Source organism: Eubalaena glacialis, chromosome 19, assembly GCF_028564815.1.
Source record: "Eubalaena glacialis isolate mEubGla1 chromosome 19, mEubGla1.1.hap2.+ XY, whole genome shotgun sequence".
In the NCBI taxonomy this organism is placed as follows: Eukaryota; Metazoa; Chordata; class Mammalia; order Artiodactyla; family Balaenidae; genus Eubalaena; species Eubalaena glacialis.
In genome coordinates this window covers 44,045,269-44,059,179 of record NC_083734.1, presented here as the reverse complement: position 1 = coordinate 44,059,179, position 13,911 = coordinate 44,045,269, and the positions used below count along the sequence as shown (strand labels likewise).

Here is a 13,911-nt window from a genome sequence, read left to right as displayed (position 1 = left end):
TTAGGCCCTGAAGGTTATTTATTTATTTATTTATTTATTTATTTATCTATCTATCTGTGAGATAGATAGAATAGTTTTTGGTCATCTCGCATTCTCAGTGAGGCCTTTCTGGGTGTCCCTTTCTCTTTCTCCACCCCGCCTTTCCTGCAGGCAGAAGTCTGGAGATCTGGAGAACTTTATGAACCACATCTTGTCCCTAGGTTGCATGGCTGCAGGTGACAATTCTGCCCAGCGTTTGGTTGCTGCAAACACATTCAAAGCATTAACTTCCCTCTGGCTCTTTTGTGGACCATGAATGCTCTGAGAATCCGTCAAGATGAGACCTTGAGGTCTTGTCTTGCCTTATGATATAAAATAAAAGACATGATTCAGCTGATGTGGAGTTTTATTGGCTACAAAACAGATGCACAATAATGGGAATCTGACGATTGTATTAGGAAAGGAGAGCTTTAAGCTCATGAACTCATACTCTGATTGAAAAAGTGCAGCCGTATATTAAGATCATTTTGGAACATCTGGTGAGATTGTTACAGAGAAAAAAAAAGATTCTAAGTTTGATAACTCCAAGGATACCTCTTAGAATTCACCCATTTGTGTCTGGGCAAGGACTTTCCATTGGGGGAAAATAGTTTTTACAACAGGCAGAAACTTTTATTGGCCTCAGCGTACTTTTAGATCTCATTCACTTGAGAAAGAATTATTCTTCCATTGATGCTCTCCTGTATGATGACCTTGATCTTTGGAGCTGCAGATGAAAAAAAAAAAAGAGGAACAAAGAGGTCACTGCCATGCTCTCCTCACCATCTGAACTGTACTTCTTTTCAGTTCCCTGTTCTCAGTACCCAAAGGCTCTCTGTGCCTTCCAAAATGATCACTAAGCCATATAGTGGGCTCTGCTGGAATGAAAAGGGATCTTACCAGGAAGATTTTTCCTCCTACCCTCCAGGAAATGACAGTGTCTGAACAGTGTCACCTTCTAGCAGTCAAGACCTTCATCCTAGGTGTTCCTGATACAGAATCTAGTCTCTGACCACAAGTGCTGGAGGGGGCCTTTCTGCTTATATGGGCTTTGAGCACTTGCATCACAGATCCTATGAGCTTATAGAGCACTAAATGCCCTTCTGGGGACCTCACTTTAAGATCTAGGAAGCATGCCTCATGAAGGATGGGTGAGAAGCCAGGAATGTTTATCATGGTCTCAGTTTTCAAAGATATGATTTATTTGAATAAGTGCTTTGTTGATACATCAATAAACTGATTCTAGACCAACGGGAAGACTTGATACCATTAATAGAGATCCAGGGAGAACTTTGTTAAAGTCAAACCTCTCCAATAGTAGATTGGACCACCCCCTCCAGTAATGGGCTCCCCATCCCTGGACATGGCCAAAGAGAGGCTGAAGGACCATCTGTTGGGATCTTGCAGAGGGATGGCAATGAGACCAGCTGTTCTGTGATGGTTACTTGGACTCTGAGTCCCTGAACCTCTAATGCCTTAGAACATTTTTATCATAAACTAATCAGAAAGTGCCACCTGTCCCAAACTGTGGTTTCTTAGAACTTTTCTATGAGATGTTAAAGGTAATCTGAGAAAATAGGGTTCCCAGGTCAAAGGTATTTGGGAACACTGGGTTAAACAAAGTAAAATTTTTGCTGTGGTTTCTTTCTCTTTCTTTTTCCTTTTCTTCCCTACAGCAGTATTCGTTCCATCTTTAATACTGAAATACAGCCTGATTTTTCACAAAGAGGATAATAGTACACAGTATTCCCAGCCATATCGGGCCATAGAACACATCTTTTATAATACACAATTAAAATCTCATGGGACACTAGTGTTCAACAGAATATAGTTTGGGGAATTACGTGAAATCATTTCCTCTTAACTTTCTAGGGGTTTGGTCAACAGATCCCATAACTTAATAGAGATATAATAATATTAATGATCATTTTCATCTACTTTACTGCTTGCAAAGAGCTTTTATATATATTCTTTAGGACAATATTGAGAGCTCACTTGGTTCTGTCTTATCTAATTTGTTAATTGAATATTCCTGGCAATTTGGGAAGAAAATAAAAATTGAACACAGAACATTCAGGAGTACATGAGGGGTTATGAGTACTGCAGAATGGATAAATGTGCTGATTTATTTTAAAAAAGTAGATTCAAACAATGAAAGAATTTTTTTTTACCTTTCACACTCGACTTAGATTCTTCCATTGTCCTATAAAAGTGATAAAGGCTCGTTTTAGTATTAGCAACAATCATAAAAACTTCTCAAGATGAACTAACTTCCTTTGCCTGCTTGTAAATTCATAGCTCTTTCATGAGGATAACTGTCTGAGTTCTGTAGTCTCAAGATTGTGAGTTCATGGGAGAACCTTCCCGGATGCAGAAGGCAGGGAGTACTGCCTCCCGCTGACCCTGGGGTCAGGAGAAGTCTGCTGAATCACCTCCATCCTTTCAGCCAGCTGCAGGCTTTGCCTTCACTAAGATCCTTTCCAGGGTCTGGGTCTGAAGCTTGGAATCCCTGGGCTTTTCAGATTGTTCAAAGCTTGTTCCAATAACATTTTATTTATGTGTCAAAAAAACTTCTAACCCTTTCTCTTGGATCATAGAACATATGTGCCCTTTTTGTGGACAGGTGTACCAAAAGTCAGAGATACCAGATTGAAAATCTAGACATCTCAATCTCTTACGAATCTTTTCCTGCTGTTAGAATAAAACATTCCCCCCACCTTTCTTTTTTTTTTGAGCCAAAATTGTGTGCATTCCCACTGGGAAACACTATAGCCAAACCTTCTTAGTTGGTTCTTTCTAGAGATTTTAATATATTAGTTGAAACTGTTGACCTCATATCTTAGTGTCCTGAGAATAATAGCTGATGAATTCACACTTGCTACTTAATGGAATACAACCTTCAGAAGAAATTCAGCATAAACCTTTCTTTCTCTAGAGTGAGGATGGCTAACAGGACCATAAAGTATGTGAATGCACACAAGGGCGGATACCCTTTCCGTTCTCCTCCCTGCCAGCCTTTGCCTTACCCTCCATTCTCTCCATCAAGGAGCTGGCGGTAGGTGGCGATTTCCTTCTCTAGGTGGGTTTTGATGCCCAGGAGGACCTTGTATTCGTTGCTCAGACGCTCCAGATCATGGCGTAGCTGCATCAGTTCCTCCTCGTAGTGGGAGATGATTCTTTGTATGTCATGGAGCTGGCAGGAGTACCGAGACTGGGTCTCTGATAACGTGTTTTCTAAAGCAGATTTCTGAAAGAGGAATGATATATTTTTTTCATCAATTGACCGATGGCCTGATTCAATAACCTGTGCTTGCTGAGTAGTTAGAATACACCAACCACTGTGCTGGGTGTCTTTGGTGGAGCTGGGGCTGCGTGATGAGGAGAAGGCTGACTTATAGGTTTGGAGCCAGGCAGCGAGGAGTCAGGACTATCTGAATCCCATTTTCTGGGCATAAAGCCTTTGTGTTAGGGAGCTCTCGGCAACTTCACCGCATTTCTGTAGTGCTTATTATTTACGTAGCTTGTTTGGGAGTGGGTATATGCCACCTTGCCCTGATCTCTTCCTTACCTCCTTATGCTTACATTTTGTCTCTGGCCAGTCTGAAAACTCCTAGAGGGAAACGGCAGCTGGACTGCTGTCTCTTTGTATCTTCAGAGGAGGGTCTAGAGTAGGGATGCCAGAAAAAATAGAGGGCACCTGACTCAATTTGAGTTTCAGACAAGCAACGAGTAATTTTTTAGTATAAGTATTCCCAAATATTGCCCCAATATTGCACGGGACTTACTTATACTAGAAAAACCATTTTGTTGTTGATCTGAAATTCAAATTTCACTGGGTGTCTTACATTTTAATTTGGTGAATGTGGCAACCCTAGTCCCAAGCAATGCTTTTTGATTATGACAATGGTAACATATGGTTATTTTTGAGGAAATTCTGAAAGCTGCAAAATGAAGGATACAGAGAACTGAGTTCAAGTCCCTGTTCTGTTTGGATTTACCACCTGCTTTTCTGGGGCACATAACTTTGATCTTAAAGAGAAACTCATAACTGTGCTAGATACTCTCACTTTATCAAGGCTGCTAACTTTCAGGGGGCCCTTCATGCTGCCTGGACATTAAGCCATATGTCCCTGGTCTCGTCACTCTCCTGTTCTCCCAAAGGGCTATTTCATTCCTTCTCCTCTGTCCTCAAACCTTCCTCCCCCCTATCCTTTCGTTTAGCCCATGGCCTTGCTTCCTCAGTCACCGGAGAGATGAAAGCCATCAGGAGAGGACTCCCACCGGTTCCCGCCATCACTTCCACCCACAGACGTGAATCTGTGTCTGATACTCATTCCCCTCCTGTTACAACGCATGAGCTGTCCATGCCCCGGTTATTTCAGCAATTGCCCACCTTCTTGCAAAGTGAATGTTTTCCTCTCTCCTAGATTATTCCCACCAGCTTTCAGATAGAATAATTTCTCCCACCTTAAAATTTGTTCTTTCTTGAGCCCATATCTACCTTCAGTGATCAGCCAATTTCTCTGCTCTCCTTTGTTTATGGCAAAGTTCCTCAAAGAGTTGTCTATACCCTCTGTTTCAAATTCCTCCTGACCTTCCTCCAAGGGTCAAGGCTACACTGTTACCCCAGGGCCTCCCCTTCTCTCCTCTCCCTTCTTCTTCTCTTTGTTCACTCACTGCAGCCACACTGGCTTCCCGGCTGTTCCCTCCACCTGGAACCGCCTCCCCATAGCCGCATAATGCACCTCCTTATCACTTTTAGGGTTTTGCTCAACTGCCACCTTAACAGTAAAGCCTCAACCATCTTGTTTAAAATGACTGTTCTTCACCTGGCATGCCTAACCTACCTCTCACGTTTCGTTTCTTTGTAGCACTTTCCTCCGTCTAACATATTACATATTTTGATGATTTGTGCATTTTTTGTCTATCATCCACAGTAGAATACAAACTTCCTTATTATCGAATCTTCAGTACTTAGAATAGTGTCAGATAGTAGGATGTGTGAAAATGGATTTAAATGTCTTGCTGATCTCACAGGGTTGTGGTGAAATATCTAATGTTAAAATATTTTGAAAGCTATAAAACACTGTAATTATGCTTCTGTTCATTATTATCACCTTGACAGTGTACATTTTAAATGTCTGTTCATCGTCACCGATTCCTAAAACATAACAGTAATATACCACGTGCACCTGCAACAAAATGAACTAATTACTTCTCCTCAAGACTGAGGGCAGAGTAGCACTCGGGAATGATATTGATGAATGATTAGAAGATTCAGATAGGCTAAAAAGGGAATCCAATGATAGGTTTTATTTAATGAATTTTGAGTGCTTATGACGTGCATAAAAACGTTTTACTGAAAACCATGATGATTAAAGAAATGACTTATACACAAGAACTTACAGTTTACTGGGTGATAAGACACACACATAATGAATAAAGCAGTACTTTGGAGTCAGCCAGGCCTGGATTTGCCTCCTATTCATGTTGGCACCAGACTTTCTCTTTATTGGAATTTGGGGGGCAGCATGGTTGTAAGTGGGGAGAGTACTGATAGAGTTTATGGGGGTGTAAGTCTGCCCAACCCCCCTGCCACAAACCACCATATGGCTTCACCATTGGCCACTTACTAGCTGTGTGACCTTGGCCAATTCACTTAACTGTTTGGGGCTTTGGTCCCCTCATCTCTAAAAGGGGGACACCAAGACCTACCTGGAAAGGTTAATGTGAGGATTGATGATATTCAATGTAATGAATATGGCACAACACGGACACCTCAATCAATGATAGCTCTTATTATCCTCATCATGGACAATTTGGATGGAAAGTGGGAATTTGGATGGAGAGATGTCCCAAGGGAGTTGAGGAGATGGGCCTGGGGGAGAGGTCAAGGAAGGCTTTGTGGAGAAGGAGGTACCTGACCCAGGATTTTCCCGGCTCAAACTCACCTTGTTGCACTGTGCCTGCAGGTCAATCTCCAGGGCCTGGAAAGTGCGCTTCAGCTCATGGATATCACTTTGGCTGCTCTGCACAGCTGTTGGACGGGCCACCTCCTGGGTCATGGCTGCTAACTGTGGGACCAAGCAAAGAGCAGAGGCATTGGCATTGGGACCACTTGGAGATGGAACCTTTGGGGAGTTTGGGCATCTTTCTTTTACCTGCTCTTTATACCGGCTGTCCAGGTCTTGATGCTTCTTTATTATAAACTCATATTCCTGCCTCATATCCTCCACGACCTTAATCAGATCTTCTCCCGGGGTTGTATCCACCTTCACATTGACCTTGAAGTCATTTGGCACATGATGTTCTTCCATTTCCTGTTTAATAACAGAGAGAGAAAATGAATCAGCTGTGACATCAGAAGGCTGGAAGTGTGTTAATGGGCAGCAGTTCACAGATCTTTAAAAAACTCAGCTGGAACTTCCCTGGCGGTCCAGTGGTTGAGACTCTGTGCTTCCACTGCAGGGGTCACGGGTTCGATCCCTGGTTGGGGAACTAAGATCCCACATGCTGCATGGCGCGGCCAAAAATAAAATAAAATAAAATACACATTAAATTAAAAAAAAACTCAGCTTATGTGGTTGCCAGTCTTTCACTGATTTGATTTGGTTTCTCATTTGTTGATGACAAAACAATACGTTTTTTCTCTTATAATTTTATAAAGTAAAGAATAGCACCAGACAGGGTAATCAAATGGCCTCTGTGATTACTGACTTAATCCCTGGTTGAAAACGTTTTGCAAAGCATTATGCTTACATAGCGTGTAAAGTACTCTTCAGCAAATGTTCATACGTGAAGTGATGACACAATGAAACAGTTGAACATTTCAGGTTATAGGCCAAACTTTGGGGAAGCAGTTCCGTAACCCAAAGCCAAAAGGTGTAGAGACTTTCAAAATCTTGTCAGTGAATTATGACTCTGTAGGGCTGACGCCCATAAGGTATCATAAAACCAAGAAACCACAGGAAAGGTTTCATTAACAATCACTGTCTAACCAGCTGTGCAGAAGCTGAGGCTCTTTGATGTTCATAAGCAATTTTGTTTGCCTAAAATGGGGATTGTTTTTCTATCCTTTCATCAGAGTCTCAGGGACTTTAGATGGATGGTAACTTTTTAAAAGTGAGTTAAATGTTTCTGGAAATTAGGACTCAGTTTTTGCCACTAGTTATATTTACCTGGATCAGTGGCAGATTCTCTTTATTCTATTGTCCCCAATTTGCTGCACGTTGGGTTAATGAAAGAAGTTAGATCCCACACATTTATTTTTCTGGTATCATATTTACAAACAGGTCTAGATAAACATTGTATATTAACAAAACTGTTGACCTATGTCATCGTTAATTGCGACTGTATTTTGGCTGTTGTATTTGACATCTGGGTAGATAACCCTGAACTTGGAAAAATTAGACATTGAGATGGTTCCTTATGATTATTTAGGTTGAAGACAATAGGGCTGGCATTCTGATGGTGGTTTCTTCTGTAGCTATTGAATCGCCTGAAATGTGCAGATTAAGAGCTATGCTAGTTACCTGGAGATCCTGGGAATCCTACCTGCTCATGACGCTTCTTCATGAGGATGAGCTCTTCCCTCATCCCCTCGACCTCCTGTTCCAAGTCTGTTGTCACAATGGTCAGATCATCCAAGTTATTTCGGAGACTCTCAACTTCAATTTCCAAGTTTTTCTTGACGGAGTGTTCATTTTCATACCTTTGGTTAGAAGGAAGAGAAGAGTACACTTGCTGTTGGAAGGATTCACCTTAGTTTAGAGGTGAATATCTTACTTTTTACATTTAATAAGAGCAAATGAATACATGCTGTGCATCATTCGTATGTCTGTTTCATGAAGGTTTTTCTATGATGGTGACTCAACGTTATTTTTTTTTTATTAAAGAAAATGGAATAATAAACAGCCATATGCCCATCACTTAGATTTAGCAACTATTAACATTTTGCCATATTTGCTTCATCTATATTCTATTTTGTATTTTAAAGTAAATTATAGACATTATGACATTTCACCCCTAAATACTTCAGAATGTATCTTTTAACAAAAAGACAGTTTTCTAAATAAGCATAATAACATTATCACACCTAAAAAAATCAATAATAACTTTTAAATATTGTCTAAGGGTTTGTATTCAAATTTCCCCATACCAAAAAGTGTATTTTATATCCAGGTTTTTTTTTAAACTAGGGTCTGGTCAGGTATTTGTTCTCATTATGCCTTTTCATTATAATTTACTAAGATGTTACATGTGGGTAATGGTGAGATAAGTTTTCCTTCTGCAAAACAGAAACAAAAACAAAAGCAATTCCATAAACAAAACAAAAAAACACCAAACAACCCTCCTGCCCTGCAGCACTGTGAAGAAGGAACTTACTTAAGGCTGAAGTCATCCACTGCTATCCTGACATTGCCAATGAGAAGGGTTATCTGAGCGTTGGTCATCTTGCCATCTACTATCTGTAAAACACACACCAAGAGTCATTTCAGTTGTATACAAGCACACAGGAGAGCTGCGTTTATGCCCAGTTCCTGGGAATCTGACTTGTCAGCAGAGATGACCTCTTTTTCTACCAGTGGAATAATGAGTAGTCAAATCAATAAATATTTACTGAGCAAAGCACACGAATGATTTTATAGTAAGGATATGGTCTGCAGTCACATTCACTGTCTTTTTTTTACTCTGACTTTTGACAGGATCGATGCAACTGCTCCAAGAATGATATAGGCGGGGGAAGGAGAGTAATGGTGGAAAATGCTTTTTAACTTTCTAGTACGATGCACTCGTTGCTGTTTTGCTTAAGCTCATCCACGTCTGAAGGTGTTAAAAGAAGTTTAGGTTCTGACTTTCTATTCTGAATATTAATTGGTTCTCCTAAAGTGCAATAATTATTTTAGATGAATGTAATTCTCCCTTGTGATAGCATTCATGTTTCTGATCAGTGAAACATGATCTGAGCAAAGTGTCACTGATACAAAGTATCCCTGATATTAGTTTGTCAGACTAACTTTAAATGTCTTTTATAGTACGTTTAAACTAATTTTAAATGTATTTCATAATAGTCGTCACATACCCTAATTATTTTTTGCCCTAAATGACCATAGCCATACACATAACTTGTAGGTGTGTGTATGCATTTAAATTATTCCATGATGAGAATGCCCCAATTGTAGCTATCAAAATATTAACTGAACAGGAGGAGGGATAAATTGGGAAGTTGGGATTAACAGACACACACTACTATATATTAAATAAATAAACAACAAGGATCTACTGTATAGCACAGGGGACTGTATTCAATTTCTTATAATAACCTATAACAGAAAAGAATCTGAAAAAGATTATATATACGTGTATAACTGAATCACTGTGCTGTACACCTGAAATATTTTAAATCAACTATACTTCAATTATAAATAAACTAAAAAAAGTAAAATTAAAAAATATTAATGGAAATAATTCTTTATCATCAAATGAAGTAGCTTAATAAACTTTAACTGTGTTAAAACTTTAACTGTGTTAAGCTGCCTCCAGGTAAAGACTTTCACTAGATGTTTCTATTTTTTTTACTTTAAAAAGAAAATTATTGTTGGAAGTGTCTACCTGAGTAATTCTTTATATAAACATATGATTTGTAAATACTTCTAGGTAGTTGTAATCAGAGAAATACACATATCAGAGAAATAATATATGAAATGCACATTTGATGTATGTCACTGTCTTGGGGAAAATTGGATGGAAGATATCTCAATAGCAAAAGTATAATACTGCTTTTGTACCAAGTATCGTGCTGAATCAGGAACCAGGAGATTTTCCTTTTACTTCCACTTACTGACCATCGGCGTGAACTTGGGCCAGTCACCCAACTCCCTGAACTTCCATTTCATCATCTGTTAAATAAGGAGTTTGTACTAGAAGCAGGTGACCTTAGAGGTCCTAGCTCCAAACTTCTGTAACTTACTTGGAGCCAGAGAATCCTGTGACATTCCCATTGTATTTATACAGATAATTCCTTTATTTAGAAAGGATTTTCTTAAGACAAAGTTATACCTCAACACAAAGACGCCTTTTAAAAATCTGGTCCTGTTCAAAGCTCCACTGATTACTAGGAATTTGGTGTCATGAATACACAACAGCAGGATTTAGAGGTGTTCAGTACACTGGGTATGAAACTCCCAGAGCAGGGCCTGGGGTCATTCTCCAGCACCCACCCACTAGGTGAGCTTGGCCCATTCTCAGTTTCTTCATCCATAAAATGGCAATAATAACATTAGCCGCTTCACCAAAGAGTTATGAGAATTAGACTCAAAGAGATTAAATAAAATACTGTTGTAAAATACTTATCATTTCTCGGCATGCTGTAGACTCTCTGAAAAATCAGTTGAAACTAAATTAGTTCAGAAAAATGGAAAATATTTAATTTTCTTTTTTAAACGTTTTATGACTAGAGCCAATGTCTGCATTGGATAAATCCTAGGTTTTATACGTTGAGATGCACCCTCCACATGTTGCTGTTCTTGGTGGGAGATAGCCAAGCTGGCTGCCCCTGCCCAACTTCTTGCTCCCCTTGGTGGATTCCAAATGGTATTATGACTACTTCTTTTGCTCTAAAAAGGGATTCTGTAGGTATTTCCTTGTCTTCCCTCTACAGTGCTGCTTAGGGATTTCTTACCAATGCTTTTCCCTCCAGGCTCTATAGTCTTTGCATGATCTAAGCTCATGGGAGATGAAAAGTAGCTCCATCCAAAATGGCCTGGCGACCCCTGCAGTTAGCCTCAGTTATGCACTGAGGTTTTGCTTGACATCCAGAGAAACTATGCACTGTACACACCATAGAATCAGAAAATAAAAAATACCACCTGTGTTGGAAACACCATAGTTTTCCAGTAACAAGGGACCAATTAAGTACCTTATGTATAATAGACTTCTAACTGGAAGACAATGGAGTAATCATTAAGAACATCACTTCCATATAGAAGGGATAAATAACAAGGTCCTACTGTATAGCACAGGGAACTGTATCCAATATTCTGTGATGAACCATAATGGAGAAGAATGTATATATATGTTTAACTGCTTTATTTTGCTGTACAGCAGAAATAACACAACATTGTAAATCAACTATATTTCAATATAAAAAAAGAACATCAGTTCCTATGTACTGATACAGGAAAATCTCCAAGATATATTAAGTTTGAGACAAAGGTGAATTTAGTTCACAGAAATGTACCAATGTTGCTTCCTCAGTTGTGACAAATGTGCCATGGTGATGGAAGATTTTAATGATATGGGGAGCTGGGTGAGAGATTTATGGAAAGTTTCTGTACCATGTAAATCTAAAATTACTCCACATGAAAAGTTTATTAAAAAATAATAATAAAGGTGCGAAACAGTGTGTGGGACTTCCCTGGTGGTCCAGTGGGTAAGACTTCATGCTCCCAATGCAGGGGGCCCGGGTTCTATCCTTGGTTGGGGAACTAGATCCCCCATGCAGGCCGCAACTAAGAGTCCGCATGCCGGAATGAAGATCCCTCGTGCTGCAACTAAGACCGGGTGCAGCCAAAATGAATGAATGAATAAATAAATAAATAAATATTTTTAAAAAGATAATTTATCCATGGCAAAACCCACATCAAGAGTCTGATTCCCCCAGGTAGCATTCTCATAGTACATGAGTTGATATAGAACACATTTAAAAACTGAAACTATTTCCTACTTGTTGGGTTACCTGATACAATATTATGATACAATCACTATTTCTGAGACATCCTTCACAGTAATTACTGAATAAGGATGGCTTGAGAAATAATATATGAGGCATAGGTTTTGCATTGTATGTTGTAATTAATGAGCGGGATTCTCCCCAAGGCCCTGAGTTCATTCTTTTAAAGGAATCTAGTTGGTGTATTAGTGCAGCATCATTGCTCCAGGGTGTGTAATCTCCTACCAGGGAGAGGAAAATAGAACTTTTGACTGTAAACCAACAAGCCAAATATAGTACTATTGAGAGCCATTCTATATCCTAATATTTGCATGACTATGTCCAACTCTGTGTTTCAAAAGGAATAGATTAATTTTTGAAATCATTTTCTTTGTTTTATTTTTGGCCAAGCTGTGCAGCTTGCAGGATCTTAGTTCCCCAACCAGGGATTGAACCCGGGCCCTGGGTAGTGAAAGGGCCAAGTCCTAACCACTGGACTGCCAGGGAATTCCCAAAATCATTTTCTTATAGACTTTTGGAGTAACACTTAACATCCCTAAAGTGGGGGCAGGAGAGTGCTGTATCTATGCAGAACATTTCATGAGTCATGAAAGGCCCAGGAAGGGGTCTCTTTCTAGGATAGGTTAAATCATGATCTTACAGGAAATTTTCTGGGATCACTTTACATAAGAGGGAATTTATATAGCTTTAAAATATAACCTAGGAGATGACTGGATTCCCTCTACTTCTAGCCGATATTATGAGACATCCCAGAAGGTATAAGGTTAGCTTTTTAAATGTTTGGTTGAAAAGTTATTTATTTTTTGAAGAAGTCTTCATAATCCATCCTAACTCTGAGATTCTAAAAATCATGCTCATTTTATTATTTTTTTTCTAGCAATATGCCATTTTCAGAACTGTGAGTGGCTAGAATTCAGAACTTCTGGCAGTCCCCAAGAGGAAATATCCAGGGATATCACAAAGATGTATCTGCTAGTGGAGTGACAGCTTTTAGGTGTGATCTCCAAAATAGTACGGCTCAGCCTTTCTTCGATGGACGATCACATGGCCGCCAGGACTTTGAGGCGGAGCAGAACCGATGTAATGAGAAAGTAAATGCTCTCTTGTGCCTTGTGCCCTGAGCATGCGGAAAGAGGACCAGCCCTGATCATTATGATTACATCGTCGGATCTTAAGTGATACTGGATAGCACCTGGTTGCTTTCCATTTTTCTATATAGTTCATGTACAGAAGATTAAATATACAAAACAGACTTTCCCAAGTCCAAATTTAAGGTATGATAAGAAAATATCCTTGAATACCTTTGTTCAGAATAACTTGAAGCTCTTTTGCCATTTTCCTGGAATTGTCTTTTCTACTGATTTCTCCTCCCCTGGTCCCCTGGAAATGCAGCCCCCTCTCGAGTTCCAGGGTCACCCAGGATCTTACCTGCTTCTGCAGGCAGCTGATGTTTTCCTCATATTGGGAGTAATCTTGCTCACTGCCCGGATCTCTCTGCTGATGCCACTTCAGGATGCAACTTTCGAGCTTCACGTTGGCCTCCTCCAGGGCACGCACCTTGTCCAGGTAGGAGGCCAGGCGGTCATTGAGGTTCTGCATCATTGCCTTCCCATTTCCGCCTAGGAGGGAGCTGCCTCTTCCAGACCCCCAAGACCCCCCAGTGGGTGGACATCTGGGCGAGGAGAAGGAAAGCGAGATGCAGACACCCCCTGCGCCACTGTGGACGCTGGGAGCCCAGGGAAACCTCCCTGACTGGCCCCAGCTGCTTCCTGTGCCATAGAGGGAGCCTGAGGGGGTCTGGCTGAAGCTGTGGCTGGAGTTCATGGTCCCATCTGTGTCTGGGGCAGGGCTGGGCTCTGGTCCACTCCCTGGCACCGCAAAACCGAGCCACCGCAGACTGCCCCGGGTGGTTTTATGCCCTTTGCTGTGGGAGTTCCCTTCTCTGACAACTGTACCAACAAGATCCTATAATTGTGCAACACGTGTTTCCTCTTGGTCAATCCCGAAGCGCCCCTGGGCCTTCACACACGGTATTGTTGTTTACAGCCGCATCGATATACCAGCTTGCTTCTCCCTTCCAGCTGTAACCCGCAGGTGTGGCCCACGACCTTAGGTGGGTATTCGTCTCAGAGGTCTTTCTAATCTTTCCATGGGTTTTTTCC

The 13,911-nt window shown here is 40.5% G+C and overlaps 1 protein-coding gene across 1 annotated transcript; it reads right to left on the bottom strand.

The window, feature by feature from the left end:
• Positions 1-671: 671 nt before the first annotated feature.
• Positions 672-13,573, bottom strand: KRT23 (keratin 23). Its single transcript, XM_061176112.1, has 8 exons — positions 13,178-13,573; positions 8,404-8,486; positions 7,573-7,729; positions 6,180-6,338; positions 5,970-6,092; positions 3,045-3,265; positions 2,190-2,221; positions 672-754 (listed from the first exon to the last, which is right to left on the bottom strand). Exons 1-8 carry the CDS (start codon positions 13,571-13,573, stop codon positions 672-674), a joined length of 1,254 nt encoding a protein of 417 aa, XP_061032095.1.
• Between the last annotated feature and the right edge of the window lie 338 nt (positions 13,574-13,911).